The sequence below is a fragment of the Sinocyclocheilus grahami genome, unplaced genomic scaffold, assembly GCF_001515645.1.
Source record: "Sinocyclocheilus grahami isolate Dianchi unplaced genomic scaffold, SAMN03320097.WGS_v1.1 scaffold547.1, whole genome shotgun sequence".
Lineage (NCBI taxonomy): Eukaryota > Metazoa > Chordata > Actinopteri > Cypriniformes > Cyprinidae > Sinocyclocheilus > Sinocyclocheilus grahami.
The window spans coordinates 494,331-515,387 of record NW_015505726.1 but is presented as its reverse complement, the minus strand read 5'-3'; the positions used below and the strand labels follow the sequence as shown (position 1 = coordinate 515,387).

General features: G+C 38.2%; 2 protein-coding genes across 2 annotated transcripts in view; one reads left to right on the top strand and one right to left on the bottom strand.

Annotated features, from left to right (window-relative positions):
* The window catches only part of dnah7 (dynein, axonemal, heavy chain 7), a 75,044-nt gene extending 71,191 nt beyond the window's left edge, over positions 1-3,853 (top strand). Inside the window, exons 64-65 of the mRNA XM_016238762.1 lie at positions 2,090-2,193; positions 3,541-3,853. Coding sequence (XP_016094248.1) covers positions 2,090-2,193; positions 3,541-3,747 — 311 coding nt within the window. The 3' untranslated portion in view covers positions 3,748-3,853. The remainder of the gene's footprint in view (positions 1-2,089; positions 2,194-3,540) is intronic.
* Positions 3,854-6,367: 2,514 nt separating this feature from the next.
* slc39a10 (solute carrier family 39 member 10) lies at positions 6,368-13,129 on the bottom strand. Its single transcript, XM_016238746.1, has 9 exons — positions 12,966-13,129; positions 10,161-11,327; positions 9,023-9,194; positions 8,609-8,784; positions 8,342-8,515; positions 7,984-8,104; positions 7,353-7,670; positions 7,180-7,260; positions 6,368-6,513 (listed from the first exon to the last, which is right to left on the bottom strand). The coding sequence occupies exons 2-9, from the start codon at positions 11,304-11,306 to the stop codon at positions 6,368-6,370; spliced, it is 2,334 nt and encodes a 777-aa protein (XP_016094232.1). The 5' UTR covers positions 11,307-11,327; positions 12,966-13,129.
* Positions 13,130-21,057: the final 7,928 nt, after the last annotated feature.

Genomic DNA, 21,057 nt, shown 5'->3' with positions numbered 1-21,057 from the left:
CCTTTAGTTAGTGTGCATTTGTGTGCAGGGGTGTAAAGTACTTTATTATTCAAGTATTATTTTGAGGATTTTCTACTCTTAAATTTTTAATGGAAAAATTATACTTTAAGTACATTTTTTGCAGCTCCTCGTGTCTTAAATATTTGAGCTTACAAGCCAATCAAACTACGCTCCCAGCTAAACTTTAACCAGTGACATCCATTCAAGCCTGTGTCCTTGTGAGGAGACATCACATTAGTCACCACAACACACAGTTTGACCTAAAGCAGTATGTTTTAATTATAGCCATTGCTGAAGATGGATGAATGTGACTCTAGTGTGAACACGGTCAATGATCAGTCTATGTAAAATCAGCTGCTTCTGAATTTAAAGTAATTTAAGGTAACAGGTTTCATGATATTGGTTTAATGTGTGTCCTGTAGTCTTGCATAGTAGTGACATTGGGAATTGTGATTCAACAGTTTGCTTTGCAAAGTTTTTTACATTCCCTATATATTTTGATTTCAGCAGTCAATTTTTATAGACTAAGTAAAAAGGTTACATCTACGTTCTCATGCTCACTTGTTAAACTATATCTGTTTTTGGCTTGTTAAAGGGATAGTTCACCCAAAAATGAAAATTCTGTCATTAATTACTCACCCTCATGTCTTGAAAAGAAATGTACCAAGGAGATCATTAAAGTAGTCCATGTGACATCAGTGGTTCAACCGTAATTTTACGAAGCTACGAGCATACTTTTTGTGCACAAAGAAAACAAAAATAACGACTTTATTCAACAATTCGTCTTCTCCGCGTCACCCTATAGCGCCATTTTGGAGAGTATCACATACGTAAACAACGTATGTACGTGGACATGTTGTTTACATTCAGATCAAAGCGTAAACAACGTAAACAGCATATCCACGTATAGTGCTGCTGACACAGAACAGCATACGTTTTTTTATGTATGTGATACTCTCCAAAATGGCGCTGTAGGGTGACGCGGAGGAGACAAATTGTTGAATAAAGTTATTTTTGTTTTCTTTGCACACAAAGTATTCTTGTTGCTTTGTAAAATTATGGTTGAACCACTGATGTCACATGGACTATTCTAACGATCTCCTTGCTATGTTTCTGAGCCTTGATCGTGTTAGGATCCTTGCTGTCTATGGGAGGGTCAGAGAGCTCTCAGAATGCTTCAAAAATATCTTAATTTGTGTTCTGAAGATGAACGAAAGTCTTACAGGTTTGGAACAACATGAGGGTGAGTAATTAATGACAGAATTTTTTTTATTCCTGTGTAAACTTTCCCTTTCATTTTAAATTTTATTCTAAAATTCTCATGATGGGCTTTAACCCGGGGGGACGTTTGCATAGTTCCTATAACAATGGTGGATGAACAAGCTTTTTTGGCATGTCTGCATTGCACTACTGTAACTGGGAACCATTTTAGTTATAGGAATGACTTTTGGGGGGACTAAAGTGACCCTTCACAAAGACCCACCCCCCTTCGTTACTGTTGCTATGTCCAACAATCCATGCCGCTCTCACGCCACACATTCTTACATAAGTGAAAAATACATTGCTAAGCAAAGAGTAAACTGACAACGCGCTGACAGACAAGACAGAGTAGGTTACTTTAGGTAGTCTCAGCTTTCAAATTTTGTCATCTTTTAAGAAATTCAAACAATAAATACCCTTTTTCGGGCTCTTGATTGGCCAAATGCATGTCAATGGTTTTGGTCACTGGCTTCCACCATTTTTTAAAAAGTCATTTAAATACACAGTTTGCATACACTTACTCCACAAACTAACTCCACGAATATGGAAAACAGTGATCGATGGACTGACTCTTAAGTCCAGGCACTTTTCCATCCTCCAGTTGTTGACGTTGTTAAGTGCTGTGTTCAGATGACATTGTTGTTAGCCGGATTACGTCACTTAAGAGTTCTTACTGGCGGAAACTGGCCCTAGGGGAAAATGTAGTTCTTGGGGGACCCAAGCTAGTTTAGTAGTAGCTTGGGGGCTAGTTCCTATAGTGTGAAAGCCCTTATGCAGTACCCTTTTTTTCTAATTATTAATCCTCAGTACTTTCTTTATTTTTGCTCAGGTGTTTACATCCGTGGCCTTTTCTTGGATGGTGCCCGATGGGATCGGAGAACAAAGCGCTTGGCAGAGTCTTTCTCCAAAATCCTGCATGACGCCATGCCTGTGGTGAGAAGCTGTAAAATGTATAATCTCAGTCAAATGAGGCTGATGGCATCATGCATAGCTCCTGATGTGGGTACATATTACACACAGAGATTTAAGTCACAAGAAAGTCATTCCTTTGGAATGAGCAGTCGGTTGAAAAATGAAACCTGCAAATACTTGCAATTCAAAAGTTTCAGTGCAGTTCAAAAAATGTATTTGCCTGTAGGCAAACTATAACAATAACTATGGAAGCAAGAATCAATTTTGAGAGAAAAGATTTTCTAATTTCACAGCAGCATGCAAAAATGTTAAATCAAGGGACAATAATGCTAAAAAAATCAAATGTGCACACTTTAAAAATAAAATGGTACTGATAATGTATTAAGAAAGCAAAAATGCGATTTTAATTCCAGTGTAGCCGCAACACAGCTAGATAATTGCTTTATTCTTTCTTCAATACCAAATAATAATACATACATAAAACATTTTAAGGGGAATCTGAAATTCTGCAGCATACACCCAGCAGGTGGTCTGTGCTGAGTCTGACACCCCATTTTTCACATTTCCTTGAAGACGGCTCTTTTCATCACCATGTACTTCAACCAACTCTTGGGTCTCTTGAAGAAAGTTTAAGAAGAAAACTCTTTCATAATAGAAATGTTGTTTTGTATTTAAATACAGTATATGAATGGAATTCTAGTTATGTCTATATATGACATGAATATCATAGCAGGTGAGATTCAAATAGGTTGTTAAGTATTCTTAACAGAACAGGAAGAGAAAACAAAGATTTCTATTAATTCTGCCCTCTTTATTCTGCACAATGCACATTGCCACAATAAATAATGCATTCACTGCCGTTTAATATTCAGACATTTCAGGACAACTCATTACCAAAATAACTTTTTGACAAGAGCTGAACTTAATTAAAAACATGCATTTGTTACTTACGGTAAAACTTTGAAATGCTAATTTCTTTCGAAGGCCATTATTAATTTCAGCTGAAAGCATTTCATCTGAAACACTGAAAATAAACATCCATAAGTCATATTAAACCACCAACTTTAAATTGTACCAGTTTGTTTCAGAGGAGGTACATTTAGTGCTTCTGATAAAGGGGTTTTGGGTCTTCTTTGTTTTTGAGTTATCTTGGATACCATGCCAAGGAAAATGGGTTTGATTATCAACAAAGGAAACATGAGTGTTGATTCACCACCATTTTCTTAGTGACTCAGAAATGCTGAAATAACCAACCACATCCCATTACACTGAAATTACATATTTAAATAGTAATCAAATCAGATTGTAGGGAGAGAGGATGAGCAAAGAAAATGCTTCACATCTACGCATCACACTGTCTATCTGCAGATCTGGCTGAAGCCCATGAAGAAGCAGGACATTCCCGAGCGTCAGTGCTACATTTCTCCTGTCTACAAGACCAGCGAGAGACGTGGAACCCTTTCCACCACTGGACACTCCACCAACTACGTCATAGCAATGACCCTGAATTCAGACGTGCCTCCAGAGCACTGGATCCGTCGTGGCGTGGCCTTACTGTGTCAGCTTAACTCCTAGATACACTTCTTGTATCCTTTACTTCACTCTATAGTAAAGTATTTGTAGCTAAATAATATTTTAGATTTCGAAATACCATCTGTCTAGAGACAAATTATACTTTTTAATAAACACATGAATAAGTCTTTAGAAATTAAAAAAATATTAATAGAAATAAAAAATATATAATGAATAGATTTTTAATAGTTAATAGATTATACATTTTAAATAATTATATATATATATATATATATATATATGAGTAGAACAGTTTTCAGATAGATTTTTAATCAGCTGAAACACTCAAAGTAAGCTTTGCAAACTTTATTTTCCACTTCTGCCAAAGAAATGCACAGACAATCAGCAAGAATGGCAAATGTATTGAAAACGCTTTAACATCCAAGCTGTGTAAACAGAGGATTTAAAAATAAATGTCTTCCCAAACAACTGACAATACTCAAATGTAAGTAAATATCTGGATGGTCCTTTTTTGGAATACACTGTAAAGCATTAAGAAAATTGGTGTGTGTAATTTATATTTATTATCAAGTTTATTTCTTTGCACCACTTAACTGAGGTGTTTCATTTGAGCTCTAGAGCTCGGTTTCGGTTTAACAAAATGGACAACTTCATTTCAAAGACATACACAGGATTTAGACCTAATCTCTGAAGACTGATTAGGTTTGCTCACATGACCCCTAAAACTCATTGGCTTTACATTCAAGCTGTGAAAATTAAGTTCTTCAGGGAAAGAGGAAATCAACTGGAAGTGTTCTCATCTCTCCATTTTATAACAGAGCTGAAAACTAGACACTTTCACTTGTCTCATGCATGTTTCCATCCATCAATATATTTGATGAATGCAATTAATAACGATACACACCCACGAGAACAAATAAATGGATGTCACATGGTGACAGGATAAGCATGAATCACATAACATGCCCCACCAACTCATGACGGTAGAAGATTCAAGCAGCGAACACAGCCAGTGGAATGTGTAGAGGCGACTGCGGGCACAGGCAGCACTTGTGCGCAATTTTAGAAACGCAGCCCATATTTGGCACAATCAAAATGTTGCACTCATTAACAAGAATCACATCAATGGGGGACAGATGAACAGACGTTCTATAGATTTGATTGTAGTTTCATACAAGTGCACATAAGGCCAATGTGTGCATTAATTTTAATAATAGGAGGGTGTCAACAAACGAGAGCGTTTAAGATTGTCAAAAAAGAACATTTCATAATGGCTAACTCAATGTTTAGGTTAAAAAAAGGAATGGTTCTCCCAGAGAGCAAGTTTTTAGATGGTCAGTGTATAAAAGGTGCTGATGTCTCACAAAATAACATTCTGAATTTTGCACAAATTATCCAGTAATACCAAACATGTCATATAATTAAAATAAAGTAACAAAAGGTGTTTCAAAATGCCAACTTCTTCAACAAAAAACACAAGTCTTCAGTAGCAAATCTCTTTTGGGGAAGATAATTATTTCATGAACTTCTTCAACTGTACCAAGATCATTATTTACAACTCCACTTGGATATGAAAGTATCAACTCAAAGTAGACTAGATCATGATAATGACTATTTTATCAATGAACAAATAGACTTCCCAAAGAAAATGTATGTACTCCTTGATGGACATTTCATTTAAAATCACAGTGCTTTAGCATTAGCTTTAATACTGGACTTGTTCAGTCACTATTCAGCTGACCTCATGAATGCAATCGCTCTTTTGGCAGCACCGTGTCAGAGGTTATTCAACACACAGTTGCATACCTATTTCTTCAATACTCAGAGTTGGCCAAATCACTAGTACAATCTTAGCCAATAAAAATATAAAATAATAATAAAAAAGACAAGCGAATGAAATTTTAAGACTGAGGACGCTCCCATCGCTATGAACAGTAAATATATTGTAAGAAACAAACAAGTAGTCAATGTTGACAGCAAAGCACAATCCATTAAAGAAAAGAGCTCAAGTGTGTTGTTTTTCATGATCCTGGCACACAATACTGACCAGTACTTCTCAATAAAAAAAAAAACTGCAGAGTTGATGCCAGTTGGACTCTGTTGCACCATATTAGCACAGTTCTGTGCCTGACACTGAGATGGTGTGACACACTAGATATCCACAGCACAACACGCCAGTTACGAATGAATGGACTAAGATACAATACAGATGAATGAAAGAGCTAAACATGACACTGAATGAGTGAATAATGAATAGCTGCTTCTCTCTAGGACACAGTCCTATAAAAAATTAAAATACTACAATATTAAAGGGATAACCCAAATACTGGGGAGTGCTACTCATGTGCTGTGGATATGTCTGATTGGACACACATACTCAAAAAAAAAAAAGAACCGAATAAGGACAAGAGAGAACAGTCTAGAAGCTACAACTACAAAAGACCTTGAAGACGACAAGCAACCGTTTTGAGTGGCCTAGAGAGGAAGAGATGATGAAATGTAAACACATTAGTTTGCATGTCCATGTCCACTGTAAGCTACTGATGCTGTCTTTTGAGACATGCCTGCAAGACTGTACCATCACAAAACTAAGCCACTTTAAGGCAAAGCACGTGTGTGAATGTAGCTAATGAATGACGCCACCCCTGACCTCAGGCTCCGGCTAGAAGCCAAAGTCAATCACAATGTGATCCTCGAAGATGGCGATCAGCAACATGAGACCAAACCCTGTGAGCATGCCCAAGTTCTGCAGGACAAAGTGACCCATCTCACAGCGCTTGTGCTCCTCACTGTCACCATGAAGCATCTCTGGCAACTGAAGAATAAGAAGAGGAATCAATAGCTCACAACAAACAATCAGCAAACACAAAACACAAGGTTTGCTGCATATCTTATACTACAATAACGATTACGGAGCTCTTCGCCTTGATGTTCCAGAGTTGATGTAAATTGATAATGGATAAAGGAGACCTCACTGGCGATAAAACCTGCAGACTCAAAACAGGACCACCACATCACCCCTAAAGCTAAGTCTGACCTTTCTCACTGACATGTTCTTTTTTCTGGGTTAAGGCCCGCTCACACCAAGGACGATGTTAACAAGGATAACGTTTTAATAATTATTCTAATTCTATGAGAACAGGGGAATCCACACCACAGTGATAACGAAAACGACACAGAGGAACAATATTGATAAAATCACTTTCAGAATGTTTTTTCCAGCTGATGAATAATAAAAACATTGACAGCCAATCCGAATCCACTTTATAGAGCGCAAGCATTTAAAGCGACAGACATGACTAACAGAATATTATTGTTCGTTGATGTTGTGAACTCTAATATAGTTTTAGTTCTTGGTGTGGACAGGCTTTTACTTTTTAACTTTTACTGCACACATCTGTCAAATGTAAGAAAATGGATCTGCTATTTCAACATTTTGTCTCTCGGTATACTGCAACTGGTTAAGCCACTTACCTAGTTCATGGGGCAGTTCGTGACAGAACACAGCCACTGAAGTACTAATGCCACCTGTAATATTAGCACTGAAAGCAGCACCTGTAGGTGACAAACACAGTTCCTCAGATACAGAAACCCTTTTAATTCAAGACAAACAAATCTGCTAATGTTTTCAATGTACAGAAACTGACCTATAGCAAGTCCATCACTAAAGTTATGCATGCCATCTCCCATGATCACCATCCATGCTATGCTGGCGATGCCCGCATCCTTCATTTCCTGGTCAGAGTGACAGTGCCCGTGGTGGGAGTGACCATGGCCATGTCCGTTCCCATGTCCATGCTTTTTTGATTTTGCCTTTGGCTTACTGTCCTCTTCTGTTTTTACTGGCTCCTTGCAGGGGTGATCTGAATCAGAGATGGAGAGCGGCATTTTGCTGGGTGAATCCAAAGGCTGCAACTCCGTCATCTGAGTGTCATTGTGTCCGGCTTCACATGTTGTACCTTCTCCTGCATGAAAAAAGAACGGAAGGAGTTACTCCAGTGTCATAGTACACTGGCTGAATTGTTCAGACTCAAAACTCTGACTCAACCACATTGGTCTCGGTCTTGTCTGACTAATCCATCCCTTGGACTCAGACTCAAATGAGCGGATCTCAACTACAATGCTGAGTTACATCTCAAGTTTTTTCTTATAACATCCTTACAAAAGTTCAGTACATTGGAAGAGACTCGGAAACATCTCCAGGATATCAACACTCACAACTTTACTTAAAAGCCAAATAAAGTGCAGGGATTTGATGGCAAAATGATGAAGACCCACCCTCTGTTAGAGGCTTCAGATGGAGCCACTCGGCATCTGAATGCCTGTTGAGTTTGTGGTCTGACAACTTCCTCCCAATCTTTGCCTGCTCTCCTTTCTTCTTCCCTTGGCAGAGGCTTCCCTGTGGAAGTAAGCACCTTTATAAGCACTAGGTTCTGAGAATAAAATCCAAGGTTGTTTTGCTGTGCACTAAAAGCCCCACTCTCTGCAGCAATTATGGATTATATTTTAGTCTTCCATAGCTCTCAGCTCTGTCAGTCGTGAACAAGCACGTATGAAGTAAAAAGCAGCTTACTTGCCACTTTTGCAAGATTTCTAACACCTCTTTCCTGTGTTTAAACATTGTGGTGCCTCTCACCCTTTGGTCCCTGTAGTGTTTGAACATGCCAATGCAATGTTCAATGATGAAGAGGAGGTAGATTCCTGCTAGTGCAGTCAGTCCTTTCCAAACTCCATCAAACTTGGTAAGAAAAAACTCTGCAGGTTCTTCCTCTGAGTGTCCTCCATGGCTGTGATCATGGCCAACTTGAGACTGTAAGGCATAAAAAAGGTTTGATTCCTTGGGCTGTGTAGTTTGTACCTTTGCAACGGTTAAATCTTAGTTTGCCCCAAAGAGTAAACTCACATGAGGGAGTAGATGCAGTAAGGCATCACCACTGAGGGTTCCCACTGCCAGTGCCACCAGGAAGGTCAAGAGAAACTTGAAGCAGGACTGGTTAAGGATGGGCACCAGAACAACACCCAGCAGAGACAGCAGGCTGATGATGGTGATCGACACAAAGCCCCACATCCAGACCCACACTGCAGAAACACAATCAGTGGATTAGACCGGGACTCTTGTCACTGGACTCAAAAGAGTTTCAACTAAGGTAACTCTATCAACATTAAACTTTTAATATGGCTTAGCAATTATTCTCAACCATTTACTATGTCTGTTTACCCTCTTTATAAGCTAGCAAACTACACAGATAATGAGAATTGTAGATGAGTGAATATACTCTGTAAAAATAGAATTATACTAGTACAGGACCACTTGTACCTGAAGATGTTTCATCTTGTACTTCAGCCTCAACGTGGTGATAATGAAGGATGCAGAAGCGTCTGTCTATCTGATAGAGCAGTGCTGGACATAAATAGGTGAACTGCACTGGAGATATGAGAGAACCCGAGCTCAGTCCGTATTGTTGTAGTAACTCCGTTAAATTCAGACACTGAGGGAGAGACAGAGTTTTACTTTGATTCATTGCTCGATTCTCCTTTATTCATTTTTCAACACATACAAGAAATATAAAATCACATATAAAATATATCTAATATTAGTACCAGGAATCCACTAGTTAATGGCTGTCTGAAAGTCTAATCAGCATGGTGGTTAGTTTAGCGTCAACTCCTAATTATGCTAATTAACCAAATAACCTTCAATTCCTAGTGGTGGATGAAGTACACAAATCAATTATTTGAGTAAATGTACAGATGCCTTAATTAAATATTAAAAATATAAGTACTCATTTTCAATTTTACTTGAGTGAAAGTAAAAAAGTATTAGATTTTTAATGTACTTAAGTATTAAAATAATTAAATATTAAAAGGTACTGATCAATGAACAATGCTTAAATACATTTTTATTTAAATATACTTCATCCTACAATAAGGAAGATGGATGAAAACATTAAATGTATTGATCTGCAAATAAGAATGAAAAATAATTACCAAAAGATACATATCAAAACATTACACTTCAATATACTAAGATTTCATTTTAAGCTCCTGATAATTACGGTAAAGTGTACAAACAAGGGAAAAAAACACAAAATATATCAGAGTATTTAAAAAGGACAAAAAAAAATGCTACAGCAGCAGAGAAGGTGCATGGGCATTAATATGTTATTTTAACATCAAATGTTAAATTGGTTTATTACTGTACTCCACTGCTTATTCCACAAAACTATGAACTATAACAACTATGAATTATGCATTATAGCATGGATACCTTGCTTAAAGCAGGTCATCTGAAGTTTGGCAGTAACTATTTTATTTGTTACAAAGGAAGTGCTTTGATACCACAAAGTATTTCTACAACTAAGAGAAACCATTTCAAATTATTCTTGAGGCACATCTGAAGGGCAAAGCCATTCATATTTCATAAACAGCCACATAGGACAGACACTAAGATGTACCTCCTCATGTTGGTGAAGAACACCATGTGCATGTGATTTCACAGACAGATCTTCTCCTGGAACCTCTCTCCTGCCCCTCTGCGGCTGAATAAGGCTGTGATCCTGGCTGCTATGACCATGGTCATCTCTTCTTGTCTCCAGCTCGCCAGCCTGAGTAACACTGATGCTAGTCTTGTTGCGGCCTCGGTGAGCTCTGGCTTTAGGTGGTCTGCTGTTTCTTCTGGGTTGTGTGGTGGGTAGCTCAGCTGGGGCAGAAGGCTGTATTCTGGGTGTGAGATGAGGGGTTTCTGTGTTGTGCTCCACGCTGTCAGAACCATGGAGATGAGGGTGGGGATGCTTGTGGTGATGGTGGTCGTGATGATGGTGGTTTTGGTCACTGAGATCATTATTTTCTTGTGCATGTTCACTACTCTTTTGCTCAAGTTGGTCATGGTCATCTTGAGTATGAGGACTGTCCGTAACATGCCTGTGGATATGTTTGTGATCACTGTCTTTCTCATGTTCATGGTCATGGTCATGGTGATCATGTTCATGGTCATGGTCATGATCATGTCCCCCATGATCGTGTCCCTCAGATCCACTGTGAGTGGTGCTCTCGGCTCTGGTGCCAAGTGTTTTGCTGCACGGTAGCTCCTCGGCAGGGCCGTGTTGTTCATTCTCATGGTGGGAATGTTGATGGGTCTTGTGTGAGATTTGGGGCTTCTGATGAATATGCGGATGGCCGGCTGAATGTGAGTGCTGACCTTCCTGAACCTCGAGAACATCTAAGTGTGCCACATGATCGTGGCCCAGATCTTCATGCTCCAGCCCAACCACGCGCACTTTGCCCAGCCCTAAACTCAACAGCAGACTCTGGAAGCCTTTAAAATCCAGACGATCCTTGTGGCCGTATCGACAGAACAACTGCTGGATGTAGTAGTGTTGCTCGTTCTCTGCAGGTTCGCCATGGCTGCTGTGCACAAACTGGTCTGATAAACCATCGCAGGACAATTCTGAAATCTGCAGGTCACTGTGAACGTGGTCATGGTCACTGTGGTTGTGCCCGTGGTGATGGTGGGACCCTCCTTCGTGGCAGTGACTGCACTGATGATACAGCAGGGTCAGCACGCAGAGAAAGCAGAATCTGGTATGTGTGTGAACTCTCATTATCTCCTCGCTTAGAAACCTCTGTGAAGAAACAGAAATCCAACTCAATACATCTAAATTGTTGGTCACACTTTATTTTAAGGTCCAATTCTCGCTATAAACAAACCATTAACTACGACTTCTGCCTCATTAAACTCCTAATTTGCTGCTTATTAATAGTTAGTAAGGTAGTTGTTAAGTTTAGGTATTGGGTAGGATTAGGGATGTAGTATATGGTCATGCAGAATATGTGCTTTATAAGCACTAATAAACAGCTAATATGTTAATAATAGGCATGCTACTAAGCAACTAGGTTATAGTGAGAATTGATCCCTATACTAAAGTGTTACCAAATTGTTCTACAAAAATCAGTAACACTTAAGACGAACATCACATTAACAGACAGGAAAACTGGTCTCATTGTAATGTTTCAACAGCAGTATGAACTACTGGCGACAGTTTTGGACTTTTACGGTAATCATCTAACCTATCTAGCTCGTTTTATTGTTGGGGTTTGATTTTTATACTCAAATGTTAGTAGGAAGAAGAAAGAAAAAAAACTTTCAGTCATGCTCATCTTTGGTAACTCCTAAGGCATCTTGAGTAAAACAGTTTCATATTTAAAGTAGCATGTACAAAAGACCCGAACCGAAACCTATTTTACATAATGCAGATGTTTGTTGCACTTAAATCCGACATTAATCACTTATTTGATTATTTAAAAAAAAACTAAATGGGTTTTCATCTTGAGAGCCATGTTATTGTAGGGGGAAAAAATCTAGATCCATCCCTTTTTCCAGGGGGCTAGAAAAGTACTGAAGAGCCTTAATGGTCCACCTACATCAACTACTGTGAGCCTGGAGGGGAAAGTGTGATCAATCTGCTACCAAACAAAACAGAGATCTCAGCATGAGAGTCTTTTCTTCGATCTGCATACAAGAGCCACAAATAAGAAAAATGTTTGTGAAATGGATCTGGGTGTGAGTTTTCCCAAAAGATTTATTCCAAAAGCACTGCCATTTTTTTTCTGTAGCTTGTACTGCATACTATATTCTGCTAATTGGTTATAGAAGATTAAGCCAACATTCCTTTTTCTAGAAATCTGGTATATTAAAAACAATATGTAAACACTACAACATACTTCAGCTTTTGCAGCGGTCTTTCATGAGTTTATCATGTTAAGGAAATATGACATCTACTGCAAATTGTGTTTACAGGAAAAAATGTATACCTACACTAAGAACAAAAGACATTTATATGCCACCGAGTGTAAACGTGAGGAATATATTGCAGTCAGATAATCATTTATGAAACATAACTTCCCTATTGGAAGGAATAATACGTCCGCCAAACAAAAGTCAATGCAAAGTTGAAAGTACATAAAGATCACAGCACTGGTGGGATACAGTGGATTCAAAATTTAAATAGTTAGCTTTTTTATATGTGCAGCAGAAACAATTAGCCTTCACAGATTTGCTATGACTTATGATTTCTTGCACTTAGGTTCCGAGAATAAAAAGAAAAAATAAATCCCCCAACTGCATGTGAACACGTGTAAATCAACCACAACTAGGGGGAAACTAAAACCTATAGACAAAAAATTAGCCATACATATAATACAAAATAATCTAATTTATTGAATGGTTCTTTAAGTCAAAACATCCTGTAAGCAGTACTTACGACAGCCTGCGCTCCAGCCCGTTAAAGTGTGTGAACTTGAAGCGTGAAGGTGGTTAAAACATAGTATTATTATGATCCTTCCTCTCGACAGCACAGTGTTTATAACCATGAGAGAGGAGTGACCTCTGAACCCTTCAGGAGATAGGATGGGGCAGGAGTGCTGATAATCCTTCCTCATTGTGCTGGCTCAATATGCTCTTTGTTAGTTATATTACATCCCAAAAATGGCTGAACATTTTGTAAAAAAAAAAAATCCTAAAACCAGCATAGTCATGTGCTGCAGAGATGTCATAAGACAAATATAGAGGACTAGAACTACTTCTGCTAGAAAACACTTGTGATCAAGTGAATAAAAGGCAGAGGGGCTCTTCAATTGAACTTTTAATTCACACCTAAAACACCATTCTGCTGTACACAAATGAATTTTCAGTTAAAATATGGCAATTACATTCTGTAGCGTCCTCATATATCATAACAGGGAGAGTTAAGGATATTTTCTGTTATCTGGTCATGTCATGAATGGAAGAAAGTCATGAATCTAAATTTCCAGTTTATTGTAAGTAAGCGTTAACCCTAACCCTTATATGATGTCTTTAAAATGTACTAGCAAATCTGCATGTTTAGTGTTGAACCACCAATCCTTGCAGCAAATTTTGTGCAATTCAGAACAAATGCATGCTGTATCACAACAGATGATACTCTTGACATCATCTGTTCTTGTCTGCAGAGCCATTGTCTGGACAGTCATGCTTTCTAAATACTGTGTTGTGTTTGGATGGTAATGGGAAGGATAAACTGAAAGCTCATTTTTTCATAAGCTCCCGTTCCACTAAGCTATGAATGAGATAAGCAGTGTGCCATTTAGTGAGGTGTGTTAATATAGTGTCCTCACACACAGAGGCTGAAATCAGCACTCAGGGCCTCAGGGATTGTGGCTGAGATTCTTCTTTTTGCTGCATGTCTGTGATGACCTTAACTAAAAGCCATCCAAAGAGGCCAAGATATGGATGATTCTACCAAAGAATATTTACTCATTTATTTATTTATTAGCATCTCTAATATCCCTGTATGTTGTTATTACACTGCGATCCACCTTTGGCTATAAAAGTCTGAGCAGAAAACAAAACCAATTAAAGGGATAGTTCACCCAAAAATTCTGTCATTAATTACTCACCCTCATGTCGATCCAAACCCGTAAGACCTTCGTTCATCTTCAGAACACAAATTAAGATATTGATGAAATCCGAGAGCTCTCTGACCCTCCATAGACAGCAATGCAACTGAATGTTCCCATGCCCAGAATGGTAGTAAGGACATTGTTAAAATTGTCCATGTGACATCAGTGGTTCAACCATAATTTTACAAAGCTATGAGAATACTTTTTGTGCGCAAAGCAAACAAAAATTCATCAATTCATCAAAATTCTCATTATCCCATCTGCCGCCATTATAAAGAGTTTCATGACGCATGCATGTGGTGCTTCTGACGTAGAACACATCGTAGAACATGTTGTGTTACTCTCCATAATGGCGGAGTACGGTAACACATGGGAGAAGAATTGTTTGCGCAGAATGCGCACAAAAATTAATCTTGTAGCTTTGTAAAAATTACATTTGTGTTCCAAAGTTGAATGAAGGTCTTACGGGTTTGGAACGACATGAGGGTGAGTAGGCCTAATTAATGACAGAATTTTCATTTTTGGGTGAACTATCCCTTTTAAATACTATATTATTATTAATATAACGCTGTATTTCCTAATAAATATGTGCTAAAATGCAGACAAAACAAATTAAGTACAATTTGATGAATGGTAAAGCCTGAGACACACTGCATGATTTTCGGCTGTCCTAGACATAAGATTGCCATCGTGAAATAATCGTGGCGTTTTCTGTGATCGTGGCTCTTTCGTTATTAGCATCTCTAATATCCCTGTATGTTGTTATTACACTGCGATCCACCTTTGGCTATAAAAGTCTGAGCAGAAAACAAAACCAATTAAAGGGATAGTTCACCCAAAAATTCTGTCATTAATTACTCACCCTCATGTCGATCCAAACCCGTAAGACCTTCGTTCATCTTCAGAACACAAATTAAGATATTGATGAAATCCGAGAGCTCTCTGACCCTCCATAGACAGCAATGCAACTGAATGTTCCCATGCCCAGAATGGTAGTAAGGACATTGTTAAAATTGTCCATGTGACATCAGTGGTTCAACCATAATTTTACAAAGCTATGAGAATACTTTTTGTGCGCAAAGCAAACAAAAATTCATCAATTCATCAAAATTCTCATTATCCCATCTGCCGCCATTATAAAGAGTTTCATGACGCATGCATGTGGTGCTTCTGACGTAGAACACATCGTAGAACATGTTGTGTTACTCTCCATAATGGCGGAGTACGGTAACACATGGGAGAAGAATTGTTTGCGCAGAATGCGCACAAAAATTAATCTTGTAGCTTTGTAAAAATTACATTTGTGTTCCAAAGTTGAATGTAGGTCTTACGGGTTTGGAACGACATGAGGGTGAGTAGGCCTAATTAATGACAGAATTTTCATTTTTGGGTGAACTATCCCTTTTAAATACTATATTATTATTAATATAACGCTGTATTTCCTAATAAATATGTGCTAAAATGCAGACAAAACAAATTAAGTACAATTTGAAACAAAAATTCATCAAAATTCTCATTATCCCATCTGCCGCCATTATAAAGAGTTTCATGACGCATGCATGTGGTGCTTCTGACGTAGAACACATCGTAGAACACGTTGTGTTACTCTCCATAATGGCGGAGTACGGTAACACATGGGAGAAGAATTGTTTGCGCAGAATGCGCACAAAAATTAATCTTGTAGCTTTGTAAAAATTACATTTGTGTTCCAAAGTTGAATGAAGGTCTTACGGGTTTGGAACGACATGAGGGTGAGTAGGCCTAATTAATGACAGAATTTTCATTTTTGGGTGAACTATCCCTTTTAAATACTATATTATTATTAATATAACGCTGTATTTCCTAATAAATATGTGCTAAAATGCAGACAAAACAAATTAAGTACAATTTGATGAATGGTAAAGCCTAAGACACACTGCATGATTTTCGGCTGTCCTAGACATAAGATTGCCATTGTGAAATAATCGTGGCGTTTTCTGTGATCGTGGCCCTTTCGCCTCTTCGTTTTTTTTCAGGACACATAAAAACTTTAACAGCTAAAGAGTGATTTATTATGCTCTTTTTGTTTACCACTTGCACATGCTGATGACGTTTTATTCTTCTATAGTAATGCGCGTCATATCATACGAGTCAATAGGTGTCATCATCGTACTGTCTGAACACGTCATAGCCAAGTTTATTAGATCCATGTCGCACAGTGTGATGTAGCGTCTGGACCAATCCAACACACTATATATTCTCTTTTTATATGACAAATACTCTGTAACCTCAGTTAACAAGCCATATGAGGACCCATGAACCCTTCCCCCCGGAATGCGTAACACCCCAGGAAGTCGAACAGGCTTCTTTGTTGCATGGCAACCAACGCTGATATCACTGGGTTTATTGGCCAAAAGTATGTAAAGCAGGGAAAATCCCTGCTTGTCCCAAGGAAAAGCAGAGTAGAAATGACTGTGTTCTAGTTAATTCATAGAAAAACCGTTATTTGAATGAACACACATATTTCTTCAGGCCATTGAGTATATTATTGTCATTGTGTATTTTGTCTTTGATATTCTTAGACTATTTTAGTATGCTTGTGAGGGGACCCATTCCTGATCATCCCTTTTCCTAGTTATGGTTAATTATTCATATTTCCCCATGAGCTGATTCGCTACAGTGACATGCTATGATCTTATAGGATTATCAGGCATTACAGGGATGATGAAATGAAAACAAGACCAATCGGACCAATCACCGCAGATTAGCATCACGGCACGCAAAGGAGGGGTTTGGAAAAATGAATCGTTGAGCGAATCGTTTGGGAGTCGGTGAGCAAGTAAGGTAAAATTAAACATAAGACAATGAAAGTGTTTTTTGACCTTGCATGCATGTCAACCTGTTGTTGGGGACGCCCAAAACCAAAATATGAACCTTTCATGAGCCATAATAGGGGCACTTTAAGGACTGCCTTGGACAGCTGACTCAAGGTTTTTGAAATTCTTCATATTCTGTGTGGTGGTCACACTGATAGAAATTAATCTTTTCCAACAAGTTTAAATAGATTTTTGCCTTTTATGGGCATTTTTACCTTTATAAAGCCATTTTTCTAAAAATGTGCATTATCTTTTCAGTCAAATTCTTAGATTTAATCAGTGAATTAGAATAAGACAGTTGGGCTGTTACCAAGCAAATTAAATCAGTATGAATAAAATCCCATCTTTGCAACGCAGAGCAAACACAGAAGCTGCATCTGTGGCATTTAGATGTATTTTCACACTACTGTTTAGTGCAGAACATGAATGCATTTAACCTGCAATTACAAATGCATAAATAATTTTTTGATATATCAAACAAAACGTTGAATACTGTTATATGAAAGTATTTACATTTTAAAAATTTAAAACACCAGCAGGTGGCAGCAATTCATTGTTAATAAGTGAGTCATTGCAATTGAACCGAATCATTTAAACGGTTGATTCATTCAGGAACTAAACACCGTCATGTTGCTCAGACGCAAAACAGCGTTGTGGCTGAGTTTGGAATTATTTCTGTTGTCGAAAAATGTCACAAAAACAGGAAATATAGTGTCTAAAAAGTAAGTCTCTTAATTAACTTCTTGTTCAAACGGCACTCTATGTGTGATATTGATTAACTATATGCAGTGAAAGAACACATTCTAAATGCGCAGTAGTCTAGACTTCATCACGTAATGTGTCATGAATGTCCATCCACTTACCACCAGAGGTCTCCCTCCCATGATATTGACTCTCATACCTCACAGACTGTTACACATCACACTGGACTACATTTCCCATACTCTATTGCACTAATCACAAGCCCACCTGAAACCAATCACACACAGCTGCTACCAATAACACACACTATATAAATCAGTCTCACACCACCATTCAACGCCGAGTATTGTTTGTGTTTATCGCTCTGTAAGTGGTAGCACTTTACGGAGCCAGTTTCCTCTCCTAGTTTAGTCTTGTTATACCGGTGTCTTGATTTTCTCATCCTGTCTGTCAGCTGCCTGCCCTGGAATTATTAGCCTGTCTTCGATCATCCCTTTCGTCTTGCCGTTCGGATTGTGTTTGCACCTTGCCTGGACTATTGCTCATGTTATCTTGTCAAGCCCTCTGGAAACTGTTAGCCGCCGATCGACCACGCCCGCTTTGGATTACTCTTGTCTTGCCCTCAATACACATGTATGCCATTGTCTGACCCTTGCCTGTTTTGACCATGTTTAAGAATAAAGCTTTGCATATGGATCTGCATGCCTCTCGTCGGCTCCGTAACAATGTATGCATGCACACTGTAGGTGTGTTTTGTTTGGTTTTTGCAAAATACTTGATAATGTCAAATTGCACATCGTTAAAACAACAATTACGATATTATTGCAGATGATATATCACACACCCCTAACCTTTATAAAGCCATTTTTCTAAAAATGTGCATTATCTTTTCAGTCAAATTCTTAGATTTAATCAGTGAATTAGAATAAGACAGTTGGGCTGTTACCAAGCAAATTAAATCAGTATGAATAAAATCCCATCTTTGCAACGCAGAGCAAACACAGAAGCTGCATCTGTGGCATTTAGATGTATTTTCACACTACTGTTTAGTGCAGAACATGAATGCATTTAACCTGCAATTACAAATGCATAAATAATTTTTTGATATATCAAACAAAACGTTGAATACTGTTATATGAAAGTATTTACATTTTAAAAATTTAAAACACCAGCAGGTGGCAGCAATTCATTGTTAATAAGTGAGTCATTGCAATTGAACCGAATCATTTAAACGGTTGATTCATTCAGGAACTAAACACCGTCATGTTGCTCAGACGCAAAACAGCGTTGTGGCTGAGTTTGGAATTATTTCTGTTGTCGAAAAATGTCACAAAAACAGGAAATATAGTGTCTAAAAAGTAAGTCTCTTAATTAACTTCTTGTTCAAACGGCACTCTATGTGTGATATTGATTAACTATATGCAGTGAAAGAACACATTCTAAATGCGCAGTAGTCTAGACTTCATCACGTAATGTGTCATGAATGTCCATCCACTTACCACCAGAGGTCTCCCTCCCATGATATTGACTCTCATACCTCACAGACTGTTACACATCACACTGGACTACATTTCCCATACTCTATTGCACTAATCACAAGCCCACCTGAAACCAATCACACACAGCTGCTACCAATAACACACACTATATAAATCAGTCTCACACCACCATTCAACGCCGAGTATTGTTTGTGTTTATCGCTCTGTAAGTGGTAGCACTTTACGGAGCCAGTTTCCTCTCCTAGTTTAGTCTTGTTATACCGGTGTCTTGATTTTCTCATCCTGTCTGTCAGCTGCCTGCCCTGGAATTATTAGCCTGTCTTCGATCATCCCTTTCGTCTTGCCGTTCGGATTGTGTTTGCACCTTGCCTGGACTATTGCTCATGTTATCTTGTCAAGCCCTCTGGAAACTGTTAGCCGCCGATCGACCACGCCCGCTTTGGATTACTCTTGTCTTGCCCTCAATACACATGTATGCCATTGTCTGACCCTTGCCTGTTTTGACCATGTTTAAGAATAAAGCTTTGCATATGGATCTGCATGCCTCTCGTCGGCTCCGTAACAATGTATGCATGCACACTGTAGGTGTGTTTTGTTTGGTTTTTGCAAAATACTTGATAATGTCAAATTGCACATCGTTAAAACAACAATTACGATATTATTGCAGATGATATATCACACACCCCTAACTCCAGGTCTCTAGAAAACACCAAACCATGACATGGCCAAAGAAAAAAAATATCCTGGGTGAACTCCAAGTGACACAGGCTGCTACATGCTGAATTAATTATGTAACCAGTTTCAACAAAACTTAAAAGAAATTAGAAACTGATAAGATATATTTTACTAAGTAGACTACAATGCCAGCTGTTCTGACTCACAGAATGCAAGTACGTTTTTTATATTAAAGAATTTGCCACTGACGAGTTTTGAGCAGTGTAGAGTATTATTTGTAATTTCTCCGATCACAAATGCAGACATGGTTTTATGTTCATGCGGCCGATGCAACGCGCAAAAAGACAGTATATGTCATTATAATCTGTAATTATGTCCCCACTGGATGCAACAAATGCCTCGTTTATAATGGGTTTTAATGTTTTTGTCTCGTCGCTCAGGCCGGACAGGGCATCACAGTATGGTAAGGGCCGTAACATTTCCGTCACACGCTTGAGGTATTCGGCCAATCACAATGCACTGGATAGCTGGCCAATCAGAGCACACCTCGCTTTTCAGACCGATGAGCTTTGTAAAAATCGACGCGTTTCAGAAAGGTGGGGCTTAGATGAGAAACAATAATGTACAGTATGTGGAAAATAATGTGTTTTTTGAACCTTAAACCGCATAAACATTTCATTACACCAAATAATGTTCTTTTTAGCAACATCATATTACCCCTTTAATGTTTTTGCTCAAACCCCACTTTAAACCATCATCAAGTGCTTGTAATAACTTCCGATTGTGATCTAAAATGGATTTTGATTTCTATAATAGGTAGACTTTGATTTCTATAATAGGTAGACTTGATTGTATGTTTTATAATAGACTGAACGCTACCTGCTTGTCATAAACATCCTTTATTGTTATAAAAATACCGTGAGCTGCATAAAAACTTACAGAAAATATATCTTCATAATCATATGTCTATTTGCTTTCATATTTCACGTGTAGACAAATGTTTCTCTATTTTTTTTATATACGGAAGGGCAAGAGATGATTGACAGATCTCGAGTGAACACGCTCTCGCGCACGTGGAATAAAATGGACTGTGCTCTCCAGATCACATAATTCAGTGGAGAATTAATAGAAATGTTATTCTGTATAAAGAACGTGAGAATAAATCTGTTCTCAAATACCAACAA

Bases quoted from the DNA above. Each gene is read 5' to 3' on its own strand.
- slc39a10 (XM_016238746.1), bottom strand. From the start codon at position 11,306: ATGAGAGTTCACACACATACCAGATTCTGCTTTCTCTGCGTGCTGACC. The intron at 8,516-8,608 runs GTGAGTTTACTC...TATGCCTTACAG, and splicing joins TACTGCATCTACTCCCTCAT to TCTCAAGTTGGCCATGATCA. The intron at 7,671-7,983 runs GTGGGTCTTCAT...TTTTTCATGCAG, and splicing joins TCTGAAGCCTCTAACAGAGG to GAGAAGGTACAACATGTGAA.